General features: G+C 43.9%; 1 protein-coding gene across 2 annotated transcripts in view; it reads left to right on the top strand.

Annotated features, from left to right (window-relative positions):
• Positions 1–1,969: 1,969 nt before the first annotated feature.
• The window catches only part of EIF2AK3 (eukaryotic translation initiation factor 2 alpha kinase 3), a 64,200-nt gene continuing 41,699 nt past the window's right edge, over positions 1,970–24,470 (top strand). The window contains exons 1-2 of one of the 2 annotated variants that reach the window (XM_081253852.1): positions 1,970–2,514; positions 17,221–17,350. In XM_081253852.1, the coding sequence (XP_081109978.1) occupies positions 2,195–2,514; positions 17,221–17,350 (450 nt within the window). In that variant the 5' untranslated portion in view covers positions 1,970–2,194. The remainder of the gene's footprint in view (positions 2,515–17,220; positions 17,351–24,470) is intronic. The other variant, XM_081253851.1, reaches the window with a different exon arrangement.

Below are 24,470 nucleotides of genomic sequence, written 5' to 3'. Positions count from 1 at the left end.
TCTAGGGGTAATCTCTAATCTCCACTTTCAACATGGAAGGCATAGCAGTCTCTGTCTTCTCCAGATACTCTGGGATCTTGCTTCCTTAATCGCCCCCTTCTATCTACAGCAACTACAATCTCTTCCATTTATCCCTTTCCCTTTTGTCCTCAGATATTCATTCATTCAACAAATATTTATTAAACACTTACTAAACACTTTGTATTGTTTTTAGGCTCTTTGAATATATCAGTGAGTAAATGTTCATGGAATTTATATGAGTGGACGGAGACAGACAATGAACAAGTATGTAGAGTTTTTAAGATTTAAGGAGAGAAATAAAGCAGGGGAGGAGTTTAGGAAGGGTGGTCCTGAGAGGCTTCACTCGGAAGGTAACAGAGCCTTGAAGGAAGTGAGGGAACAAGTCTCACGAGTATCTGGGTGTTACGGGCTGAATTGTGTCCCCTCTCAAATTCAAGTCCTTACCCCCAGTACCTCCAAATGTAACCTTATTTGAGGAGAAGCCTTTCAAAGAGGAGATTAAGTTAAAATGGGGGTGGTAATGAGGGTTATGATTTAGCCCACGTGGAAGCAGGAAAACCAACGAAAAGTGTTTTTATACAGGAAAGACTGATGTGCTGGGTTAACTATAGCTAATAAAATGAAGATGGAGAATTGTCTTTTGAATTTAGCAACAGTGGCCACAGCTAGAGCAGTTTGGTGGAGTTGTGTGCCCAAAAGCCCGACTGTAGTGTGTTTGACAAGAAGAGAAGAGGAATTAAAGACAAAGAGTTCAGAGTTTCGCTGTACTGAACAACAATGAAATGTGGGAAGTGGAAGGCGAAGTGGGGGGTTTTGCTTGTTTTGCTTTTGGACACAAGAAATTAACAGCATGTTTGTATGCCGGTATCTTAAAAAAAAAATCTTCAGAATTCTGATGGGGTCATAGCCTCCCAGCTATAGCTGCCCAACCAGTCTTCTAATCTTTGATGCTCTTCTTTTGAAAACACTGCTGAAGAATCCATAGCAGTTGGTTGTTCCTAAACCACAACTCTTAGCACTTCACTCAAAAATCTTCACGGTGTCCTTAACTGCATGAAAAGTTCTAAAGCCTTAGCAGAACATTCAAATCTTCTCCAGTTTGGCCTTTTGCGGTTTTAACTCTTTCTGTGCTCTATAGTGAGGTTCAAAGCATGGCAGACCAGGATCAGAAGGCTTGGATGAAAGTCACGGTTCTGTAAATAACTAGCTATGTGACTTTAGAAAAATGACGTTAAGTGCACCGGGCCAGGGCCCCTTCTCCTTTATAATGAGGAAGGGGCGGGTCGGGTAGACTGGATCACGTAGGTCACCGGCATCTCTAACCAGCCGTAATTCTCAACACCGTCGCGGACACACGCAGGATCGTCTCCCCAACTCACGTTACCCTTTCCACTTTCAGGAACTACATGTTTTGTGCGGTCACTCATATTTCCTGCTCTTCTTTTGCCTATCCAAAAGAACCAGGCTTTACAGCGGTAACCCCTTGAAGGTCGGCCGCCTCCCCGCCACCAGGGACTAGCCTCCCACTCTTCCTTTCACTTGGGACCTTCCTCTCCACATTCAGAATCCGCCACGTATTAAGTGCCGCTTCCAACCAATCAAGAAGAAGTTATCTCAGACTTTTGAGGGGCATCCGCTTTCACCAGTGATCTTCAAGTGTTCTCTAGCGCCTCGCTTTGAGGGGCGAGGCCAACCAGCACAATGGCCAATCTGCTCTAGGGAAAGGTATTCTGGGAACTGCGGAGCTCATCAATCAGGTAAGAAGGTTGCCGGGAGGAGCGTTTCTCATTGGTAACCGCGTCCGGAAGAGGGCCGGGCCTCGGGGTAAGGAAGTACAATTTGATTGGCAGGCGTGCTGTTGACAACCAGGGAAAGCCCACCTTCTCCAACAGGACTAGCCTGGGAGCCCAGAGTGGCAGAGGCCGCAGCCAGTCAAAGAGCAGATGCGGGGAAAGTTTGCTCAATGGGCGATGTCCTAGGGAGGCTGTCACTCAGGTGGCGGTGGCTGAGGCCGGGCTAAGACGTGGCCTGAGGAACGCGGCTGGACGTCCTCACCGTCGGGGCGGCGGCTGGGGTCCCTAGCGAGTCCTCGCCCTGGTCCGGGGCTCCGAGCGGCGGGAGAGGCGGGCGCCAGCGGCTGCACCTCCATGCCCGCGCGCGGGGCGGGCCGCTGATGGAGCGTGCCGCCCGCCCGGGGTCGCTGGCACGGGCGCTGCTGCTGCTGCTGCTGCTGCCGCCGCTGCACCCGGGGCTCGTGACGGGGACGGTGACCGCGCGGCGCGCTTCCGACCTCCCCGCATCGACAGTGGAGGCGGCGTTCGGCCTGGGGGCCGCGGCCGCTCCAACCTCGGCCGTGCGGGTGCAGGCGGCGGGCACTGTGACTGCAGCGGAGGTGACGGTGGAGGACGCCGAGGCGCTGCCGGCGGCCGCTGGGGAGCAGGAGCCGCGGGAGCCGGAACCGGACGACGAGGCCGATCTTCGGCCGTGCCGCAGGTGAGGGGCGCGGGCAGAGCACCCGGACCGCTGACCCCGGGAGTCTACTTGTTTATGCGCGTGCGCCGCGGAGGATCTGGTGGCCGCGGTCCCCCCTCGGCCACGGCCTCTCGCTGGCGGAGGACTGCTGCTGACCTGGGGGAGAACGCGGGGCCGCCTTCCCAGCCCCTGGACCGGAGACTGGCCTCGCTCCGCTCCCCGGCGCCCGATTCTAGCTCCCAGGCGCAAGCAGCATCCTCGAAGGTACCTGGAGGGCGCTCAGAGAATGGAGGTAGAGGTGGGAAAGAAACGTCACTTTCCCTCTTGCATTGCTTTCGAGCTTTACTAGTACCCTAAGGAACTTACAGACCCCATGTTTTTTCTTTTGTGAATTACCTTATGTCTGTGCTGGTGTGACAGCTGTTTGGGGAAAGGACTTCACAAAGAGATTTCAGCGTTTCCCTGTAAACATATCCCTGTAGTGCCCACGGACCAGGGTTGAGGTCAGTATTTCTGTAATTGAGTTCTGCGGAACACCTGCATCAGAAGCACCTGGGGATGCTGGTTAACTGTACAGTTTTCTAAGTCCGACTCCAGATTTACTGAATTAGACTTTCTCAGAGTAAGAACCTGGAATCTGCAAATTTAACACGCACTCCACACAATTCTTGAACACACTAAAGTTTAGGAGCTATGGCTGTGTTCTTGAATTTTGGTAGTTCTTTGATATTTATAGGGTTTACTATATAAACATTTAATATAGGGCTGTCTTGGTTGAGTTGCTTCATCTCCTTAAAAACGTTGCTTCAAGATACATGTTTTAAAGCACTTTTCAAAGTCTGGACACAAATGTAAGGCATTTTAATGGTAAAATATTTTGCAGATGGCTAATCTTAGCACACCCAGGGAGAAAGTGATTTAATAAATGGAATGATAACAGGAGCATTAGGGAAATTAATCCAGAATCTGGATTAGAAAGTATTGTAAATTTACAATGTGGTAATTAATAGGTTATGACAAATTAGGTTTAAATTTTCAATTAAATATCAGAACCTTGATATTTTGCCTGGAGACTACCATAACTAGGATACGTACTAAAATTCTAGAAGCGCCCCTTGAATGTTTATATGTAGATGTTTTTAAAGTGGCAAACGTCTGGCAAAATTTTCATAGGTTTTGCTAATGAGTTAGCTATCCACAAAGAGTGTTTTTGTTTCTCTTAAAGAAACTTCTGAAGCACTTGCTCAAAGTAAGTTACATGAAGTAGAGAAACATGTTTCATTTTTCTTAAAATACACATCCACTGCAGCAGGTATTTATTGGCACTTAAGAGGCCCCCAGGATGCCCTGGGGTTACAGAGGTTAGGCAGATAGCCCCTGCCCTCCAAGAGGAAGTGCAGTTCAGCAGTGAGGATTAAATAAGGGGACCCATAATGACTTTACAGGGCAGAAGCCATGCAGATTACGTGCCATCAGTGTCCCAGGGTTTTTGTAGTGTCCACTGGGTGGGGTACCCAGGTGAGGTAGAAGAGAAGATGAGAAAATGTTGTGGCAGAATGAGTTGTTTCCAGAAAAGTGGGTAGAACTGTGATGGGCAGAGGCTGGGCTTGAGGAGACGGCAAGAGGCACAAAAGCTGGGAAGTATGTTTAGGGAACATTATTTTGTTTGTGTGCATCTGTGTGTGTGTGTGTGTGTGTGTGTGTATGTGTGTGACCTGTGCGTATGAGAGAGATACAGACATACATACATGTGTGCTGGGCAGGGAGGGATAGACGATAAGGCTAGAAAAATAGGTTGGGGCACATTGTATATATACAGCCATATGCTAGTAACATCGTCATCACTTGGGAACATGTTAGAAATCCAGAATCAGGCACCGCCCAGATCCACTGAAAGAGTATCTGCGTTTTAACAAGATCAGCATCAATTTACATACACACTACAGTTTGAGAAGTCTTGGTGTACAGTATCTCGAATGCCAGACCTGATTGAAGTTTGTGCTTAAGGAATATTTCTCCAGCAATGCTGTGTACTGAAAACTTGAGGAAGGGATACCAAAAGGAGCGTGTTATAGCGGTGCCGATGAGAGGTGTACTGTCCAGTGGATATAGAACAGAAGAGGTCGATTTGAGAGATGGGAAGCAGAATTCATTTGTTCCTGGCCAATGAATTGATTCCTCCTCCCTGGGTACCGCCGTCTGAAGATGGAGACAGGGTGGCTAAAAGGTGAGAGCACAGGTGGGAAAGTGGAAAGATTTAGGGGAGCAGGAGCAAAAGGTAAGGGGTTTGGTGTTGGACATGGTGACTTGGAGGTGCTGGCAGGACATCCAGAGGGAGAGATTAGGTAGGAAACAAGCGACTGCGGTTGGAGAGACGTCAGGGTAAATGGTTGAAACTGTGTGAAGAGGAGACTCATGATAAAAATCTCAGGAAATGGGCTTCCCTGGTGGCGCAGTGGTTGAGAGTCCGCCTGCCGATGCAGGGGACACGGGTTCGTGCCCCGGTGCGGGAGGATCCCACATGCCGCGGAGCAGCTGGGCCCGTGAGCCATGGCCGCTGAGCCTGCGCGTCCGGAGCCTGTGCTCCGCAACGGGAGAGGCCACAGCAGTGAGAGGCCCACGTACCGCAAAAAAAAAAAAAAAAAAAAAAAAAAACTCAGGAAATGCCTTATGTTTTAGAGAAGATGAGCCAGCAAAGGAGACAAAGATACAGCTGGCTAGGCTGGAGGCGTAGGGTGAGGACTAAGAAGATGAGGGATTTGGGATGAGTACAATTATAGAAGGAGTTAAAGAGTCATCCTTTTGGAGAATTCCCTGGTGGTCCAGTGGTTAGGACTCTGCGCTTCCACTGCCCAGGGAACTAAGATCCTCCGAGCCACGCTCTGCAGCCAAAAAAAAAAAAAAAAAACAAAAGATTCATCCTTTTTGGCTCCACTTCCTTAGTCCCTCACTGTTAAACCTGATGGGACCTCTGCCTCTGATCTTCTTTATACATTCAGAGGGTGGGAGCCTATACAGACAGGTTGAAAAAGAAAGATGTAGAAGAGGAGGCGAAGGTAGTTGGCAGGCAAGAGGACCACTTCTTTCTCAGAAAGAAGAGTGAAAATAGAGGAATTTTGCCTGCCAGAGAGTAAGTGACCTTTGGCAAACAGAATTGGCTGGGAAGAGATAGGCCAGGGTTTAAGGGTCTGCCTGGTAACTTAAGATAGTGTGGAAAGTTTGAGAAATCTTGAGTAAGTAAGTTGGTAGAATCAACAAGAGATAAGTATGCAGTGTTTGTAAAACTTTTGTTTTTAAGTGCTCTTCAGAAAAAAGTAAAAAAAAGAGAGTATCCGTTCTATCATAATAGACCAATATCCTGTTTTTTTAAAGAAGGAAGATAAGGGGAACAAATTTGGATTAACCAAGCCTTTATTGCAAACAGCTGTGAAAAACCATGGTCCTTGCAAAACTTTTTAAAAGAGGGAGATGGGGGGCTTCCCTGGTGGCGCAGTGGTTGAGAGTCCGCCTGCCGATGCAGGGGACACGGGTTCGTGCCCCGGTCCCGGAAGATCCCACATGCCGCGCAGCGGCTGGGCCCGCGAGCCATGGCCGCGGAGCCCGTGTGTCCGGAGCCTGTGCTCCGCAACGGGAGAGGCCACAGCAGTGAGAGGCCCGTGTACAGCAAAAAAAAAAAAAAAAAAAAAAAAAAGAGGGAGATGGGGAATGAAGGTCTTTGCTTTTGCATGTTGTCTTTTGATGCCAAGAAGCAGAATGAGACTCGCTAGTTCATTTTTTTTTTCTCTTGATGGAATTTTCATTGGTTTCAGTCTAATGCTTACTCTGCATCTCAAACGTGAATGAGTGAATAAACTACTTTTTTCCCCTTTAAAAAGTAGCTAAAATAAACTTGTTTTTCTGGTAGCAGTCTTGTCACTGCTTGTCCTGTTAAATATTACATTTAGTTGAAATTTAAATGAGATGGTCAGTGCAGAAAGTTGGGAAGAAAGTCAAAATCTCACCTCACTGTTTGGTTTTATGCATGCACGTTGGCATAAGTTATGAGTTACCAGTTTTCCGACTTCAGCACAAATAACAAGCTGCTAAGTGTCACTTGGGGTTCTTGTGATGGGATGAGCATCTTCATATTGACATCTGACAACCCCGGAAGTTGTAAAGCACTAGTTTTAACTATGACACTAATTTGTAAAGTATGTGTTCCTTTTGTCTCTGATTTCCCTCTAACAAAAGTATTACTAAATTTGACATTCATCTATGGTGCTTCTTTAATTTGTGCATCTGTAAACTGAAATTTTTGGATTTAATGAGTTGTAACCTGAAAATACTTTGCAAATGTAAGATGATTTAATTTTATTTATTTATTTATTTATTTTGGAGGGGTACGTGGGCCTCTCACTGCTGCGACCTCTCCCATTGCGGAGCACAGGCTCAGCAGCCATGGCTCACAGGCCCAGCCGCTCCGCGGCATGTGGGATCTTCCCGGACTGGGGCACGAACCCACGTCCCCCGCATCGGCAGGCGGACTCTCAACCACTGCGCCACCAGGGAAGCCCCTTTATTTATTTTTTATACAGCAGGTTGTTATTAGTTATCTATTTTATACATATTAGTGTATATATGTCAGTTCTTCCCACCACCCGCCCCCCCCCGCCACTTTCCCCCACTTGGTGTCCATATGTTTGTTCTTTACATCTGCGTCTCTATTTCTGCCCTGCAAACCGGTTCATCTGTACCATATTTCTAGATTCCACATATATGTGTTAATATATGATATTTGTTTTTCTCTTTCTGACTTACTTCACTCTGTATGACAGTCTCTAGGTCCATCCACGTCTCTACAAATGACCCAATTTCGTTCCTTTTTATGGCTGAGTAATATTCCATTGTATATATGTACCACATCTTCTTTATCCATTCGTCTGTCGATGGGCATAGAGCTTGCTTCCATGACCTGGCTGTTGTAAATAGTGATGCAGTGAATATTGCGGTGCATGTGTCTTTTTGAACTATGATTTTCTCAGGGTATATGCCCAGTAGTGAGATTGCTGGGTCATATGGTAATTCTATTTTTAGTTTTTTAAGGAACCTCCATACTGTTCTCCATAGAATTCCCTTTTATTTCTTTCTCCTCTCTGTCCTTTCACAAATTGATCTGGTCTGAATCAATGGTACAGAAATCTGTGGTCTTCCTCAGATCTTCAGATTCATAATCAAGCCTTTTTTTAAAAACTAAAATGACTATTGAATAATAGAGTCTTAGGATACACTGTTGAAAGGGAACTCAGTTATCTGCTCACTTTTCTGACCCCAGACTTTTAAAGTTGACTACAAATCACACTGAAAAAAGAATTTGTCCATAAGTATCAAGGCAGGCTGTAAGCCAAAATAAGCATGCTTTAGGTCAGTAATGGATTATCCTTCCTGTCTATAATTGTCTTTTTAAAAAAAATTTTTGGCTGTGTTGGGTCTCCATTGCTGTGCGCAGGCTTTTCTCTAGTTGCCGCGAGTGAGGTCTACTCTTCGTTGCAGTGCATGGGCTTCTCATTGCCGTGGCTTCTCTTGTTGCAGAGCACGGGCCCTAGGTGCATGGGCTTCAGTAGTTGTGGCTTGCGGGCTCTAGAGCGCAGGCTCAGTAGTTGTGGCACATGGGCTTAGCTGCTCCGCGGCATGTGGGCTCTTCCTGGACCAGGGATGGAACCCGTGTCCCCTGCATTGGCAGGCAGATTCTTAAGCACTGCGCCACCAAGGAAGCCCTATAATTGTCTTTTTAGCTTAACTGACACCTGGACTCTGGATATGCTATGTGACAGGATTGATTGTATTCACACTCCTGGGCGCAGAAGGCGACCTGTCTTTATCAGCTGCTGTGAGCTGTGGCTTCCACATGTTCCTTCATTTCCTAAATACTGCCTGGAAACTCCATCTGCTTTTTTTCCTTTTTTCGTAAGAAAGGAGCTGCCTGTACATTTTTATTACAAAACGTTTTAAAATACAGAAAGGAGAGCTGGTCGGTTTCAGAACTAAATGTGAGAGGGGAGGTTAATTTTTAATTTTTTTCACCCTGCTCTGTCACTAACCATTTTATTTAAAAGGTTCCCTAGGATAAAGCAGAAAAAGTGCTTCGAAAAATGTTTTAATCTAACTGGAAAGGGATATCTGCCGCTCTCATGTGGTTTATAACATTGGAAACTTAGATTGTATTTCTTTAAGGTTTAGGTGATCTGTCAGAGTTACATAGTTAGTAATTTTTGGCACTGTGTTTGGATTTGGGGCATGGCTAGTCTTGTGACAGGTTTAAATAAAGGAAGTTTGATTCGAAGATTTACTTTGTAGGTGAGGACTAAGAAGTAAAGTCCAATTAGTCTGTTTGTTTTTCAACAAGAATATATGCTTCCTTGAGTGACAGCATGTATTTTAGGAAGAGGATTCTTGATTACATCAAAAGAGCAGATTTAACCCCATCACATTTTTAACTTTGTGACTTTTTTTTCCCCACAACAGGAAATGTACAATTTTAAAATAAGCAGTTGTTACTGTAGAAACCATTTAATTGATACAATGTTCGACTGTCACCTGCGTCTGTTTCATCTGGGAAATTTATACAGGCATTAAGACCCCTTCAAAGTTACTGTATGAAGGAATTCAGCATTTACTTATCAGGCTCAGAGAAACTTAATTGTAAATAGCCAGGTATTCTGGGTGACAGAAGTCAGAGCAAACAAAATTTTTTAAAAATTGGTTATTCATTGTGGCCTAAGGTCATTTCTACTCAGTTAAGGGCAAAATCAAAGCAGTAACAGGGTATGTGGCGTCTTGATGAGACTTCTGGAAGGAATGCAAGCGGCACATTATAGTAATACAGGAGTTGCCACTTATGCAGACATAGAGCTAACAGAACGATAGAGTTAAAAACCCTGAAATTTATGCTTCAGAATTCTGCCCAAAACCTCTTATTTTGGTGCCTTAGGCAAGTCGCATCTTTTCACATCTTTCTTAGCTTCTTTTTTGTTTTATGTGAATAGTAGTATCTGCCCTAGCAAGAATTATTCATTCAACCAACATTTATTGCATTTTATTAGGGGCTCTGCGCTGGTAGGTGCTGAGGGTAAATAAATGGGCCCCTGGGCTGTCCTTGAGTCCCAAGTCTGAGAGGGAGATACATGTGTTAAAGAATTAGCTGTACTAGAATGGATGAAAAGTGACATAAAAGAGTTTGAGAGTGAAGAGAATGGAGACGTCAAGTGAGTGAGTCCTTGAAAGTGAAGTGTCAAGGACAGCCTCAGCTGCAGGGATGACGTGAGCAAGGGCTCAGAGCAGTGGTTTCTGAGCCAGGGCTCCTAGACCCCTATGCACCTGCCTATGCGGGATCCATGAGATTGTCCTTATTTTCCAAATAACCTAATGGAAATTGAACATTCACTGAGGAGAAGGCTAATTAAAAAGTCAAGTTTCTCAGTTTTGAACTGGAATGATACCAAACTTAATTAGTAATTTTAGCTACTTCTTTCCAGAAGTCTTGAATATTTTGATTGGTACTTAAATAGTTCCTCTAAAATGGGGGGAATTCATTAGAAGTGATGTTTTGGGGGCACATGAAATCATTGAAGACATGCGACAAAAACCAAATTAACAAGGGAACTTTGTTCAAAAGGTTAGAAACCTAGGTTATGCCAGATTATGTGCCATACCAAGCAGTGTGGCCTTTATTCACTGGGCACAGGGAACTTCGGAAGTTTATCAGATCTCTATTATAGAAACAAAACTGTTGGGAAAAAAACAAAAAAACTGTCGGAAGAGCAAGGGGGACAAGACCAGGGGCAGAAAGTCTTTTTTTTTTTTTAATTTATTTATTATTTTTGGCTGCATTGGGTCTTCATTGCTGCATGCGGGCTTTCTCTAGTTGCGGCGAGCGGGGGCTACTCTTTGTTACGGCGTGCAGGCTTCTCATTGTGGTGGCTTCTCTTGTTGTGGAGCATGGGCTCTTCGTGCACAGGGTTCAGTAGTTGTGCACACGGGCTCAGTAGCTGTGGCTCACGGGCTCTAGAGCGCAGGCTCAGTAGTTGTGGCGCACGGGCTTAGTTGCTCTGCGGCATGTGGGATCTTCCCAGACCAGGGATCGAAACCGTGTCCCCTGCATTCGCAGGCGGATTCCCAACCACTGCTCTACCAGAGAAGCCCAGCAGAAAGTCTTTTGAAGATGTTCTAATGAGACATGTGAATCTGTTGTAGGACAAGGGCAGTGAGACTGAAGAAGAATGAAAAGATTTAAAGGAGGCTATAGAAATAGAACCCAGAGTACATGACTGTTGTCTAAATGTAGAGGGTGAGGGAGGAGGCGGATCTGATTTCTGATTTAGATGTGCAGTGATGGGATGGATGCAGAAAGCTGGGAGAGAGAAGGGAAGTTTTCTGAAGGCTTTGTGGTGATGCCCTGCTGAAAATGCAGAGCTAGTGTTCTTATATATACATAAGACATACGCATGTTTTATTGTTGGATTTTTTCTTCGTTTTGAACATGAAAGTTAGAAGTTTACCATTCTTCTCTGTATATACCTCTAGCACAAGTGACTACATATTCAGAAAAAATACAGCTTTTGGTTATAAGTAGCTGTCAGATTACACATAGAGTAAGTGGGGGGCTTTGGGTAAAGCTGGAACTCCTTGGCCTGCTTGTCAGAGATTGAGAGCTGTCGGGATGGCAGGTGAGGCGGGGGCGAGAACTGGGCCAGAATGGGAGGCAGCCAGCTGCCGCTGCAGGCATGACCCTGATGAGGGGATGAACCTGGCCATTGGATGAGGTCATTGCAAACTTTTCTTGAGAGGAGCTTTTTGTGTGTGTGTGTGTGTGTGTGTGTGTTTCGCGGGCCTCTCACTGCCGTGGCCTCTCCCGTTGCAGAGCACAGGCTCCGGACGCGCAGGCTCAGCGGCCATGGCTCACGGGCCCAGCCGCTCCGCGGCACGTGGGATCTTCCCGGACCGGGGCACGAACCCGCGTCCCCTGCATCGGCAGGCGGACTCTCAACCACTGCGCCACCAGGGAAGCCCTTGAGAGGAGCTTTGAAAAATGGGGTTATGGGTGAGAGAACGGTGCTTGCTGTTGAATCATCCAAACAAATGCCTTTGTAAACCAAAGCAATGCGTTAAGTGAGAGAAGTTTCAGAAGGGTTTGCTGACAGAGTTGATCAATAGGCCGTCTTCATCCAGGTAGTGGATGATTTTTTGTACTCCTAGGCAATAGCCCTTTGAGATAAATCACTCTTTGCCAGACTGACCTTACCCTGAGACTCACCTCAGGTACTTGATAAGCTGTCCTCTCCCAGCCCTGTTCTGGGGAGGGGACCTGTGAACCTTTACTGGTTTTTAACAAGCACTCCAGATTATTTTGATAATCAGGCAAATTTGAGTTATGCTGAGCTGAGTGAAATAGTCGTGTTTTACCCATGAAAAAGCAACTCGAATGGAGCCGTGCACAGAACAAGAGCAGAGCCACGGGGCTGGGCACACAGGGCTGACTTCAAAGCTCTGATTCTTTCCACAGGAAATGCTGCTTCTGCAGTTCCTTTGATCTTTAAATAAGTTAAGAGTTTTTCATCTTGCTCATAGAAACCTCCAAATAGGGCGAGGGGATCATGGGGAGATAAAGGGCCTTAGATTCTCCCTGTTTCTTGGGGGGCAGTGGCAGGCTCATTATTCAGCTCTCACTGATGTTTGTTCTAAATGCCATATCTTATTGCCACCTCTGACTGTCCTGCATACACCCCGAGGACTTTGTTTTTCAGCAGTGTCTGTCTCCTGGATGCTTCTTTCAACCAACAGTATGTCAGAGCATCTCTCTCCAAGAATGTGATAAGGTGTAACAGTCTAAATCGTTACATATCTCCTTGGCCCAGTGGTGCTGCCCAGTTCCAGCCACGGCAGAAGGGGAAACTCCCTTCCAGAGACGTGCCTGGGACAGAGCCCATAACTTATAGCAGAGGAGAATGAAGAGTTTTTTTTTTGATACCTGACAGGGTTTGTTATGGGAGTTTCTGTTATTCCCATTAAGAGAGGTGAAAAGAATTAAGGATGCGCCATTCAAATCAAAGAACCAGATTATACTAAATATCAATAGCAGTTAAGGGGGTGATGTACTTAATTGTTCCTGCCCGCATGTTTGTCTTTCTTTCAATTATTGCTAGAATTCACACATATTCTCTAAATATAGTAGTTCATCATCTGAAAATATCTTGTTTATTTTAAAAAGCAGAACCTTTGACTCAGTTAAACACACCTCACATTATAGGTTTTCAGTGATAGTTAGATATTAAATTCCAAATTACTTATTAAAATGTGTTTTATATTTACATAAGATATATGCATACTTTATTGTTGGGTTTTTCTTTGTTTTGAAAATGAAAGTTAACATTTTACCATTTTTCTCTGTATAAACCTCTAGCACAAATAACTACATATTCAGAAAAAGTGTAGCTTTTTCGTTGTTGTTGTTAACAGTGGAATGCCTAGCATGATTAAATGAACAACACTGGTTCTGAATTTTTAAAAAATAGCATCTGAAGTGTTCCAATGGTCTCCTTAATTCTTCATGGGTTACACTTTGCGTATACTAAGTTTTGTCTCAATTAGAGGGTTTTTCATTCTACCATTTATTTATGGTTAATGATTATTGAACAGAAAAATTGGATCTTTCTGCAGTCGGACTAGGAAAGAGTTGACTTGGCTCCGAACCCTTCATCTCTAACTGAATTAGAGTCTATTGCTTTTATTTGTAAATTGGCACATCGAAGGTATGAGGTTTTTCTTTGGAAATTTTATTGAAGTATAGTTGATATACAATGCTATATTAATTTCTTCTGTATAGCAAAATGACTCAGATGTGTGTGTGTACATATATTTATATATATATATGTACACACACACGTATATATTCTTTTCATATTCTTTTCCATTCTGGTTTGTCAGGTATGAATTTTTTTATACCCTTCATCATAACAATTTTTTGGCTCATATTCTCCTCCTCATCCAACTCCCAGTAGATCTCTTTAGAATGCAGGGTAATACATGGGGAAAGGAGTTGAGTTGTTACTTTTCTTTTGGTGTGTTACTGAAAATTACTAGTTTGTAGTGTGGCAAAAAATCTTTATTTTCACAGTTTAGACTGAGTTACCATTCGAAAAATTCAAAGTGAGAATTAGTGTAAAGTTGGGGAACTAAATTAACACTTTTATTCACTTGATAAGTTTATTCATTTGCTAAACAATGAAGTTCTTTGAAAGGTTTCAAATGAGTGTACCTGAACTGGTTTGTCTTAATCGACTTGTAGGTTTACTTTGAATTTGTATGTATTGTATATGGAGTAGGATAGATAAAAGTTACATTTTATAACCTGAACCAGGAACATAACTATATGTGCTTGGAATTTGCATGGTCTTTCAGAAGCAGACAGATATACCTAACAAGTTCCTGGAACAATTATTCAAGAAACCCTTTCATTCCACAAATAGTTATTGAGAGCTTGTCATGTATCTGGGGTATATGTTCCAGGATGCAAAGGAACAGTAGCTGCAAACTCCCTGGGGAAAAATCATGCATGATGTGTTTGAGGAATTGGGGGTATCAGTCTGGGGATATTGATTTTGGATATGTGCACTTTGAGAAGCCTGTAGGACAATCTGAATCTGGCAGGCAGTGGGAGTTCCCTGGTGGCTCAGTGGTTAAGAATCTGCCTATCAATGCAAGGGACATGGGTTCGAGCCCTGGTCCGTGAAGATCCCACATGCCGTGGAGCAGCTAAGCCCATGCGCCACAGCTACTGAGCCCACGTGCCACAGCTACTGAAGCCTGTGCACCTAGAGCCCATGCTCCACAACAAGGGAAGCCACCGCAGTGAGAAGCCTGCGCACCCCAATGAGAAGCCCACGCACCGCAACGAAGAGTAGCCCCCGCTCGCTGCAAATAGAGCAAGCCCGCGTGCAGCAACGAAGACCCAACACAGCCAAAAATAAATAAATAAAAATAAATAAATGTATTAGAAGAAAAAATCTGGCAGGCAGTTACATATATGTATGCCCAGAGTTCAGGGAAGGGGCCTGGAACCAGAGATACACATTTGGAAGTTGGCAGTATATAGATGATATTTTCATCTATGAGACCACCAAAGAAAAGTACGTGTAGGTAGAGAATATTTTCAGAGACAGGAGAGATGAGGAGGAGCCAGGAAGTGAAACTGAGACAAGGAAGCATAGAACTAAGAAAAAATAATCAGGAGAAGATGGTGCCCTGGAAGCCGCGTGAAGAGTGGCTGATAGAGGATAAACAACAAAGTCCTCCTGTAGAGCACAGGGAACTATATTCAATATCCTGTAATAAACCATGTTGGAAAAGAATATGAAAGAGAACATACACACACACACACGTATGTATAACTGAATCACTTTGGTGTACGCCAGAGACAAACACAACACTGTAAATCAACTGTACTTAAATTAAAAAGAAAACAAAACTTAAGTGAAAAAACATCAATAAATGAGGAAAAAAAAGAGAGTAGTTGAAGGAGAGCAGGAGAAGCAGCTGATCACATGCCGCTGGATGGTCAGGTGAATAGGATTTGTCAGTGTGAAGGTCCGTGGTGAGTACCACAGGGGCCTGTCCATGAAGGAGTAGCGGGGAGAACTTGACTAGAAACAGTTCAGCACAGAAAGGGGGAGAGGATTTGGAGCCACAGACTACGTAACAGCTCTTTAAGGAGTTTTGTTCCAAAGCGGGGCGAGAAACGGATTGGAAGCTGGAGCGGGGAGAATGGATCATTATATGTAATCTGGTTTGGTTTTTAAGTTGGGGGATATAATGGCAGGTTTGAAGGCTGAGACGAATGCTGTGGTGGAGGGGGAATAACTGACGGGAGAGCCAGAGGAGAGGTTTTTGAGGAGTGAGTCCCTGTGTATGCACAGGGAGATACCCATTGCCTGAGGGGCGTGCTGGTACTGGATGAAGTCGTGGACAATTCGCCTGCAGTAAGAGGAGGGGAGGTAGATTTCATGGGTCCAGGTGCTGATACATGGAGCGATGGGATGGTGGGATCTCTTTTGATTATTTCTGTTTTCCTTAGTAAACACCTATCTAGGAAGCATAGTCCCTGAGATGCGCGAGCTTGGAAGAGCTAGCTTAGGAAGTTGGAGGGCAAAGGCGAAATGAAATAGTTAACCTAGGACAGTGGGAGAGTGGATAGACTAGGGAAACGTGTTATGATTTTGGAGCATCATTCGAGCCCTTTTGATGTTGACGGTCATGAGTAGAGTGACACCAGTCAGCATGGTTGTATTTTTCTTCAACCGCACAGATGCAGGATTGAGCGAAGGCAGAAAGTTTCATTGAACCAGGGTTGGAGTTCTGCTAGTTCAGTGTGAGATGTAAGAGAGCGAGCTGGTAGGGAGTTGAGGGCGTGAGCAAGAAAGTGCTTAAAATGAAGGACTATGGGAACTTCCCTGGTGGTCCAGCGGCTAACACTCCAGGTTTCCACTGCAGGGGGCACGAGTTCGATCCCTGGTCGGGGAGCTAAGATCCCATGAGTGCTGCACGGTGCAGCCAAAAAGTAAAAAAAAAAAAAAAAAAAAGAAGGACTATGGAATTTAAACTGGGTAAGAAAGAAGTGAAGGCATAATGGTAGTCAAGTTCAGGGGAACAGTGGTAGGCTCAGTGGCTGGTAGGCTTCTGGTGGGGTCACAGGTTGTTTGGAGTCAAGGAAGAAGAGGAGGTGGGCTGGAAAAGAGGGGTTGGTGATGGGGTTGGAATGCTTGAAATTTCAGCGGGACGGGGAAGTTGTGATTGGTGATGACGAGGGCTTAGGGACTGAGGCGAGGTAGACAGATGATGAAAACCCACAGAACATGTTAATAGTGACAGTGAACCAGGAGCCAGAATCCTCAAGGGATGGGGCTCGTGACCCAAGGGTCAGTCGACAATTATTAGGAGGAGTAATGGATGGAATGACCTGAACCCGAGGATTTTTAGAGAGGAGAGAAAGAAAATAGTTCAGAAATGGTAGCAAGGCGCCAGGAGTATGCCTGCGCCATCACTGGGCCTGGTAAGGGTTATGGAGAAGAAAATTCTCGTAGCTTCTGAAGCGGTGTCCTCAGGGAGAGCCAGGTTTCTGTCAGAGCAGGGAGGTAAGTGAACATCCAGGGGACGCTGTTTCAGGGCGAAGGCTTTAGGAGGTGGGGAAATGGAAGAGGACAGGGCAGGGCGTGTCAAATTCCATGTGGGGGTTAGAGTGTGGGAAGGAGGGGTGACCTCGGAGTCTGGGGCTTTTCATAAGTGCAACAAACCCATAAAGGGCGTAGTGCAGTTGTCTTGGAGGGCTCAAGACAGAGAGTGGTGGAAAGGCTACAAGGGTGGTGAGGAGGTGCTCCCCCGACCCTTACAGATAGAGGCCTGGAGACAGGCTGGTTCCTTCTGACTGTGTCTTCGATATCTTTTTTTTTTTTTTTTTTTCCGGTACGCGGGCCTCTCACCGTTGTGGCCTCTCCCGTTGCGGAGCACAGGCTCCGGACGCGCAGGCTCAGCGGCCATGGCTCACGGGCCCAGCCGCTCCGCGGCATGTGGGATCTTCCCGGACCGGGGCACGAACCCGCGTCCCCTGCATCGGCAGGAGGACTCTCAACCACTGCGCCACCAGGGAAGCCCCTCTTCGATATCTTTTTAACTCTGTCCTATTAATTTTTAAATTTACAGATCCTTAGTGATTATCAGCACTTTAGATGGCCGAATTGCTGCCTTGGACCCTGAGAACCATGGTAAAAAGCAGTGGGATTTGGACGTGGGATCCGGTTCCTTGGTGTCATCCAGCCTTAGCAAACCAGAGGTAAGAACTTTCTGTTATATGTTGACTGGGAAACTTAGTTAAAATCATCAATTGCTGCTATTAATAGTAGGTATTTGCTTAGAGAGCTGTGGCTCAGGGTCCGATTGCCTAAGTGTAGGGCATGTCTGTCTCTGACAAGCTATGTCCCCTTGGGGCATTTACTTATTTCCCTCCTGTAAAATGAGGTGGGTAATGCCACCTACTTCTTAGGATTGTTTTGGGCATGGAATGAGTTAATTATATAAATGAGTAATTGAGGATACTATTTGCTATATCAGTAAATCTCATTATCTGAGCTGTAACATGATCATAATTTCTTCTTCCTATTATCATCCTCCTCCTCCTCATCATGACAGGGTCCCTAGACATAATAAAACAAATATAAATAACTATGTTTTAATAGTTAGGAATGCATGCTGCAAAATCCCATAAATTATTCACTACATTTTCCCTCAGTTGTACATCCTAACTGTAAACATAATTCATCTGAAGTTTCATTGGAGTGTAATTTTAGACAAAATGGATTATTTGCAAAAAAAAGAGACCTTGCTTCCAAAACTACTCTGGCATATGACTCCAAAACTTGGTGTAGGTGACTTAGCCCCTCAGAGCTTTAGTGTCACCATCAGTAAAGTAAGGACACTGCCCACGTTGATGAGGGGCAGGTTGGGGGCTGTTTTTTTTCTTAATTAATTATTTATTTTTGGCTGCGTTGGGTCTTCGTTGCTGCGCACAGGCTTTCTCTAGTTGCAGCGAGCGGGGACCACTCTTCGCTGCGGTGCACAGGCTTCTCATTGCAGTGGCCTCTCTTTGTTGTGGAGCACGGGCTCTAGGCACACGGGCTGTAGAGCGCAGGCTCAGTATTTGTGGCGCACGGGCTTCGCTGCTCTGCGGCCTGTGGGATCTTCCTGGACCAGGGCTCGAACCCGTGTCCCCTGCATTGGCAGGCGGATTCTTTTTTGTGTGTGTGTGGTATGGGGGCCTCTCACTGTTGTGACCTCTTCCGTTGCGGAGCACAGGCTCCGGACGCGCAGGCTCAGTGGCCATGGCTCATGGGCCCAGCCGCTCCACGGCATGTGGGATCTTCCCAGACTGGGGCACGGACCCGTGTCCCCTGCATCGGCAGGCAGACTCTCAACCACTGGGCCACCAGGGAAGCCCGGCAGGCGGATTCTTAGCCACTGCGCCACCAGGGAAGCCCGGGCCTGTGTTTAAATGAGGGAAGTCTAGACTCCCCTCATTCAAACACAGCCCCCAACCTGACCTTTTGTCTAGACTCTAATAGATTAAATCTCTCTCCTTTTCTGGAGCTTTGCCCTCTTGTTTAAATCATTTAAAATAAGTCCCTCTTTTGAGTTACGACTGCTGACGTGGAAGCAGTCACCTGTTTTCCAGAATACCCTCAGCCTTCTACCTTGTCCCTATGGGATACTCCCTAGGGTACTCTTTTTTTTCCCTTTCATCATCAGTCTTTCCCTTTCAAAAAGCTTCTTAGCTGGTATCAAGTTTGGAAAAGACAAAACCTAACATGAGGGGCTTGAGAATGACCTGATTAGTGGTGATGGAATTTTCTGATGGGAAAACTGCTCCCAGTGACCCCGCTGCTCTCTAGAAAATCCAGCCTGGATTCCTTTCTGGGGCACCCGGGCAGGTGCTTAGGGCGATGGCACTGCCTAGCCTCCACACTCGCTGTGTGCTACGCCTTGACTAGACTTTCAGAGTGCCTGTTGCTTACCGGACAGTATACCGGAAACATCTGTTGAGAATCGTGAACTTGTGAATTATTAATATAAATAACACTTTGATTGTAAATTGCCTTAAAAAGTTTGAATTGGATGCCATAGTCAAATGAATTACTACTCAGACCTGAATATTCATTTATTTGTGTCCTCCTAAGATTATGCTTGGGTATGCACATTTTGCTTTATTTTCAAACTAGACCTGAAAGGTGATGAGCAAAATCAGAAGATCGTAAGCTGTTTACATCTGAGGTAATATTATAGTGTGTTGTAGTGGTGCAAAGCATGTGTGTTTCTATAAACTAAAATATGCACACTCACAAAAACATAAATTGCATGATATGACAAATAGTCATAATAACCTGAGTGCCACTGAGCGTGTTTAAATTATAAGCAGCTAGTCGAGCTTGAAGATTTTCTTACAATAGCAATTATATTAGCTGTTATTTAAACTACAGTTGAATATCGCACCATCCCCAGTCCTTACCATTTTCTGGGGTTTGTTGGGGCTCTCTTGAGTCCTAACACCCCCAACCCTTGATCCTTTGGGTAGAATGCTTTGAAATGTTGAATTGCAAGCATATTTTAAAAGTTTGTGTCACCTTTACACAATAAATGAAAAGCTCACTGACCACTTTCCATTTCAGGAAAAGAATTCTGAGACCTCTCTGCATTATCTAGGTTTTAATTTCCTACTTTACACACAAAATAATTTACGAGATCACTACTGCCCTAAGTTCTTGGGACCATTTCTTGAGACTGTGTGTTTACTGTGTAGATATGCTAATGACAGCATTGTTCCCAGAGCTGTAATATACACACAGTATACTTTACACACAGTGTAATCCTCACAGCCATCCTCCTGAGGTTGATATGCTGGTGTCATTTTACAGAAGAGGAATACAAAGCTCAGAGAAGTTATTTGCTTGAAGTCACAGACCGACTAGATGGTAGAGCTGGGATTAAACCAGGCTTGCCTGACTGTACTCCACTCCACCTGCTCTGGAGCTCTTTCTACATCTTGTATGTTCCTCCCCTTTACAACTCAGGCTGTTCATCCAGTACAGTGGATCTCAAACTTTATGGTTTCAGGACCCTTTACATTCTTAAAAATTATGAAGAGATCCAAAGAGCTTTCTTCCCCATGGGTTATATCTATCTAAACTTAAGCCATATTAAAAATTAAGGGGCTTCCCTGGTGGCGCAGTGGTTGGGGGTCCGCCTGCTGATGCAGGGGACGCGGGTTCGTGCCCCGGTCCGGGAGGATCCCACATGCCGCGGAGCGGCAGGGCCCGTGAGCCATGGCCGCAGAGCCTGTGTGTGCGGAGCCTGTGCTCTGCAGTGGGAGAGGCCACAACAGTGAGAGGCCCGCGTACCGCAAAAAAAAAAAAAAAAAAAAAAAATTAAAACAGATATTTAAAAAACACTTATTATTAGATTATTTTTAAAAAGGAACCCCATTGCACTGCACGTAGCATAAATAATATATTTTTATGAAGAATAAGTGGGGACTTCCTTGGCGGTCCAGTGGTTAAGAATTCGCCTTCCAGTGTAGGGAATGTGGGTTCGATCTCTGGTCAGGGAGCTAAGATTCCACATGCCTTGGGGCCAAAAAACCAGAACAGAAACAATATTGTAACAAATTCAATGAAGACTTTAAAAATGGGCCACATCAAAAAATCTTTAGAAAAAAAAGAAAGAAAAAGTGTATTTCCCCAAAAAATAATTTAATGAGAAAAGTGGCATTGTTTTATATTTTTGCAAATCTCTTTAGTTTCCAGTTTAATAGAAGAGAACTTGATTTTCCTATATGCTTCTGCATTTGATATGTTGCATTGTTTTGGTTGAACTGTATGAAGAATAAAATCCATATGTAGGTGGAGAAAGGGAGTATTTTAGTAGCCTTTTCAGTTGATTGTGATCATTCTTTTTTGGTTCTACATGAGAACAAGTGGAAGTTTCTGAAAGGTTAGTTGCACCGCAGAATCTGAAACCATATCAATGAACTGTTGTACTCTGTACCAGTAACATCCATTGGTCTGTCTTGCCTTTTACTCGTGCATGATTTTGTAACATCATTTGGAAAATATTGATTCATTGAGTTATACAGATCTTCCAGATGTTGACATATTTCCTTATAGAATATTTTGTAAACTCAAATTTTTTACTGTCACCACTGATCTCATCAGAAAAGTCTTCCAGTACTGGGAAGCTGTCAAGCTCACATGGGTAGATACAGCTATTCCAAAATTCTAACTTTCTCTTGAAGACTTGGATTTTATCATTAACACAGTCAGTTGTTTTCCTTGAAGTGAGAGTTTCACTTTATTTTTGAGAAAACACCTGCCAAATACCCAAGTCTCATCACTGTAGCTTTTCTCTCAATTTTTCAAGTAAAAATGGAGCTTTGTGAGCAATGCCACCAGTTTCAGCTCAAAACTCAGTCACACAAGTGCTTTTCCTCAAAACATGCTTCAGTTTGTGGCCGAAGTCCTTAATGCACACCTCCTGGTGAGACGGGCAGAATAGTAAAAATATATGTACTCAGGTCACAGTTTAATGAAATTAATTTTTATTGTTTCATCAGAACATTCTCGAGTGAAACTGTTTTCTTCTTTTTTTTGCTGCGAGTGTGTGACAGTGAAGATTTCAGGACTATGAGTTTGGTACCTTATTCATGCTTTAGTTACCGTTGCTTTTATACCATCAATGCAAATAGCACCCCAGGGAAAGGCAAATAGCACCTTCTTATGAAAACCATTTGACCCTCTGCACCTCAGACAGAATCCACAGACCACATTTTGAGAACGACTAATCTAGTATATAATAGAAATATCACCATTATGAGAGTATTCGTAAGGTTATAAACATTAACAAGGAGAGAGCTTGGGTCACCTGTTACTCAGCAAGGTGTGTATCGCTCAGTATCTAGAAGTTATGTTCAGAAGCTGGACAAAACACCACCAAAAGAGGAACAAAAACTGCTGTTTGAAATGCCCCGGATTGGATGCAGTACCCTTCTAAATGCATCTGATAGACAATTTTATGACGGTACCTAACTTTTTGGGAGAAATAGTTAATTTTCTCTGTCTGAAGCTCAGCGTTTGCTAGGACAGGTAGTGTGCCGAGGAGAGCTGGGTACAGAAGGCAGGAACTGGTGGGGAGATGGAGCAGGAACCACCCAGGTGACAATTGGAGGCTCCGTTTGGAGACTCCTCTATTAGAATGTCAGTTTCTCCACCCTTTCATCAAGAGTGGTACAAAGATGAAACCAATTAAACCCAGAAGGCCAGGGAAGATGTATTCTCTGTGCAGTGATTCTTAAAGTGACTTATCTAATGAGAAGCTGAAGGCTAAAGGATTTGATAGACTGTATAATGATTTTTAAGTTCTTAATGATAGAGGAATTGGTTATGGATCACATGTACTTTTGCTAGAATAATAAAGTAAAAGCATCACAGGAACTTTGTGGTGTGGAGGAGGCACTGGGATTCAGAGGCTTCAGTTCTAGTCATGATGCTGCTGTTAACTGGCTGTGTGACCCGACTAATTATTTCAGTAGAGCTTTAATTTCCTTCTCTGTAAAATTATGGATTGGACTAAATTACTTCTTCTTGTTTTTAAAATTTTTTTGGCTGCGCTGTGCAGCATATGGGATCTTAGTTCCTTGACCAGGGATCGAACCCACGCCCCCTGCAGCGGAAGCACGGAGTTTTAATCACTGGACCACCAGGGACTAAATTTCTAAAGATTGTCCTAACTTCAGGACTCAGGTACCATCAAACACATGAAACACCCATATAAATTATCCCCTTTTACTACATTTAAGGATTCTTTTAAAAATGGCACAAATTCATTACCATTAGGTACATATCTCATTGCCTCTCAGCCTGCTTTCATGATGTCCTTAAGCTTTTCTGATCAAAAAGCATGTAAAATAGTTTATTATTTTGCTTTAGTCATGTTTTGATTATGTTAAGGAAAAAATAAGTTCGCAAAGGATAAGAGAGATTGATGGTTCCATGATGCATTGTATGCTGCAGGGAGGTTGAGGTGCCATGGGACACAGATCTGACTTGCCACCCTTTCCTCGTGACTAGGTTTTTATAAGCTTCCTCAAAAGAATACTGATATAAACCAAGCTAAAACTGTGTGTGTGTGTGTGTTAGAATAAACGATGAACCTAAGGTTTACTCTGTTACCTTTAACATGTGCCCCTAGGTTCTAAATCTAATACTTTTGATCATAGCTAAGAATTCTGTTCTTAATTTTCAGAAGGACCACCTGAGGTAAAATCTGATTTGCTTTCCACTGTTAATTTATATGCAGATTCAGCCTTGAAAAAGCACTAAGGAGATTTGGCAGTGGTTCCTCATTGATTGTCTTAAAATTCTGTTTTGTGACATATTAGCATAGTTTTTCTTTGGGGTCTCTGGGTGGCATTTGGATCACAGTTCACCAAATCTAAGTAGACATAATATCCTTGAACTGTCTACTTCTCTGTGTTTTGGAACACATTTATAAATACAAAGACCTTCTTCCTTATCTGTATTTAGAATGCATATTGTAATTGTGTATATATAACTAGTCTGTCCTTAGACAATACCTTTACCTTTTCTTTATTTAGAGATACCATATTTGTTTTTTGTTTCAGTTTTCTGTTAAAATGTCCTTTTTTTTTTTCCTCTTTAAAAGAACAAACAACTCTCTTATAAGTCTATAGTTAGAGTTTGAGGTTTTGTTTTATTTTATTTTAGGCATGTTTCTCCCCAAGGGACACACCGCCTTTCTGTTTCAGACAGGTGCAGAAACAGACAACTATGATGCTGAAGCTTTGCAGCCTGTGCACTGCAGAGTCAGACTGCAGTCATGAAGAAGGACCTTCATAGGTTGGGGGGGACCTTTTGAAAAGAGTACATTTTTAATGGCTACTTGATTTGTTCACCAAGGGTCCATTAGTAGACCGTTTTGAGTATTGCTTTATTAAAAGAGGATCTGTAATCTGTTTTAAAGATAGTCTATACTGAAAGATGTCTGGTCATTTGGCAGTTTTTCATCTGTACATAAACTAGCACAATTTGAGCCTTAGATGAACACCCATCTAAGAAGGTGGTTTATTTGGAAAAGTCGCTGTCAATCACGGAGCAAGCCAATATTTAAATAATTGCGTAGGTTAATTGCTTTTCTTTTAATTATAGAAATGAAAGAGTTTTTTGATTTAATTTTGTTTTATTAATCCCTTAGCATGGCTGAAAACAGTGCTGTGAACTAAATCGATTTATTCCAGCACGCATGTTGCCAAGTGAGAAATTGATTTGACTCTGTTTTGTAGGAAATTGACTTCTCGTGCACATTATTTATTCCTTTATGAATGAATAGTA

The sequence above is a fragment of the Mesoplodon bidens genome (assembly GCF_964165515.1).
Source record: "Mesoplodon bidens genome assembly, chromosome: 14".
NCBI lineage: Eukaryota > Metazoa > Chordata > Mammalia > Artiodactyla > Ziphiidae > Mesoplodon > Mesoplodon bidens.
Note: the sequence above shows the minus strand (reverse complement) of the source record. Positions and strands in the feature narration are given on the sequence as shown.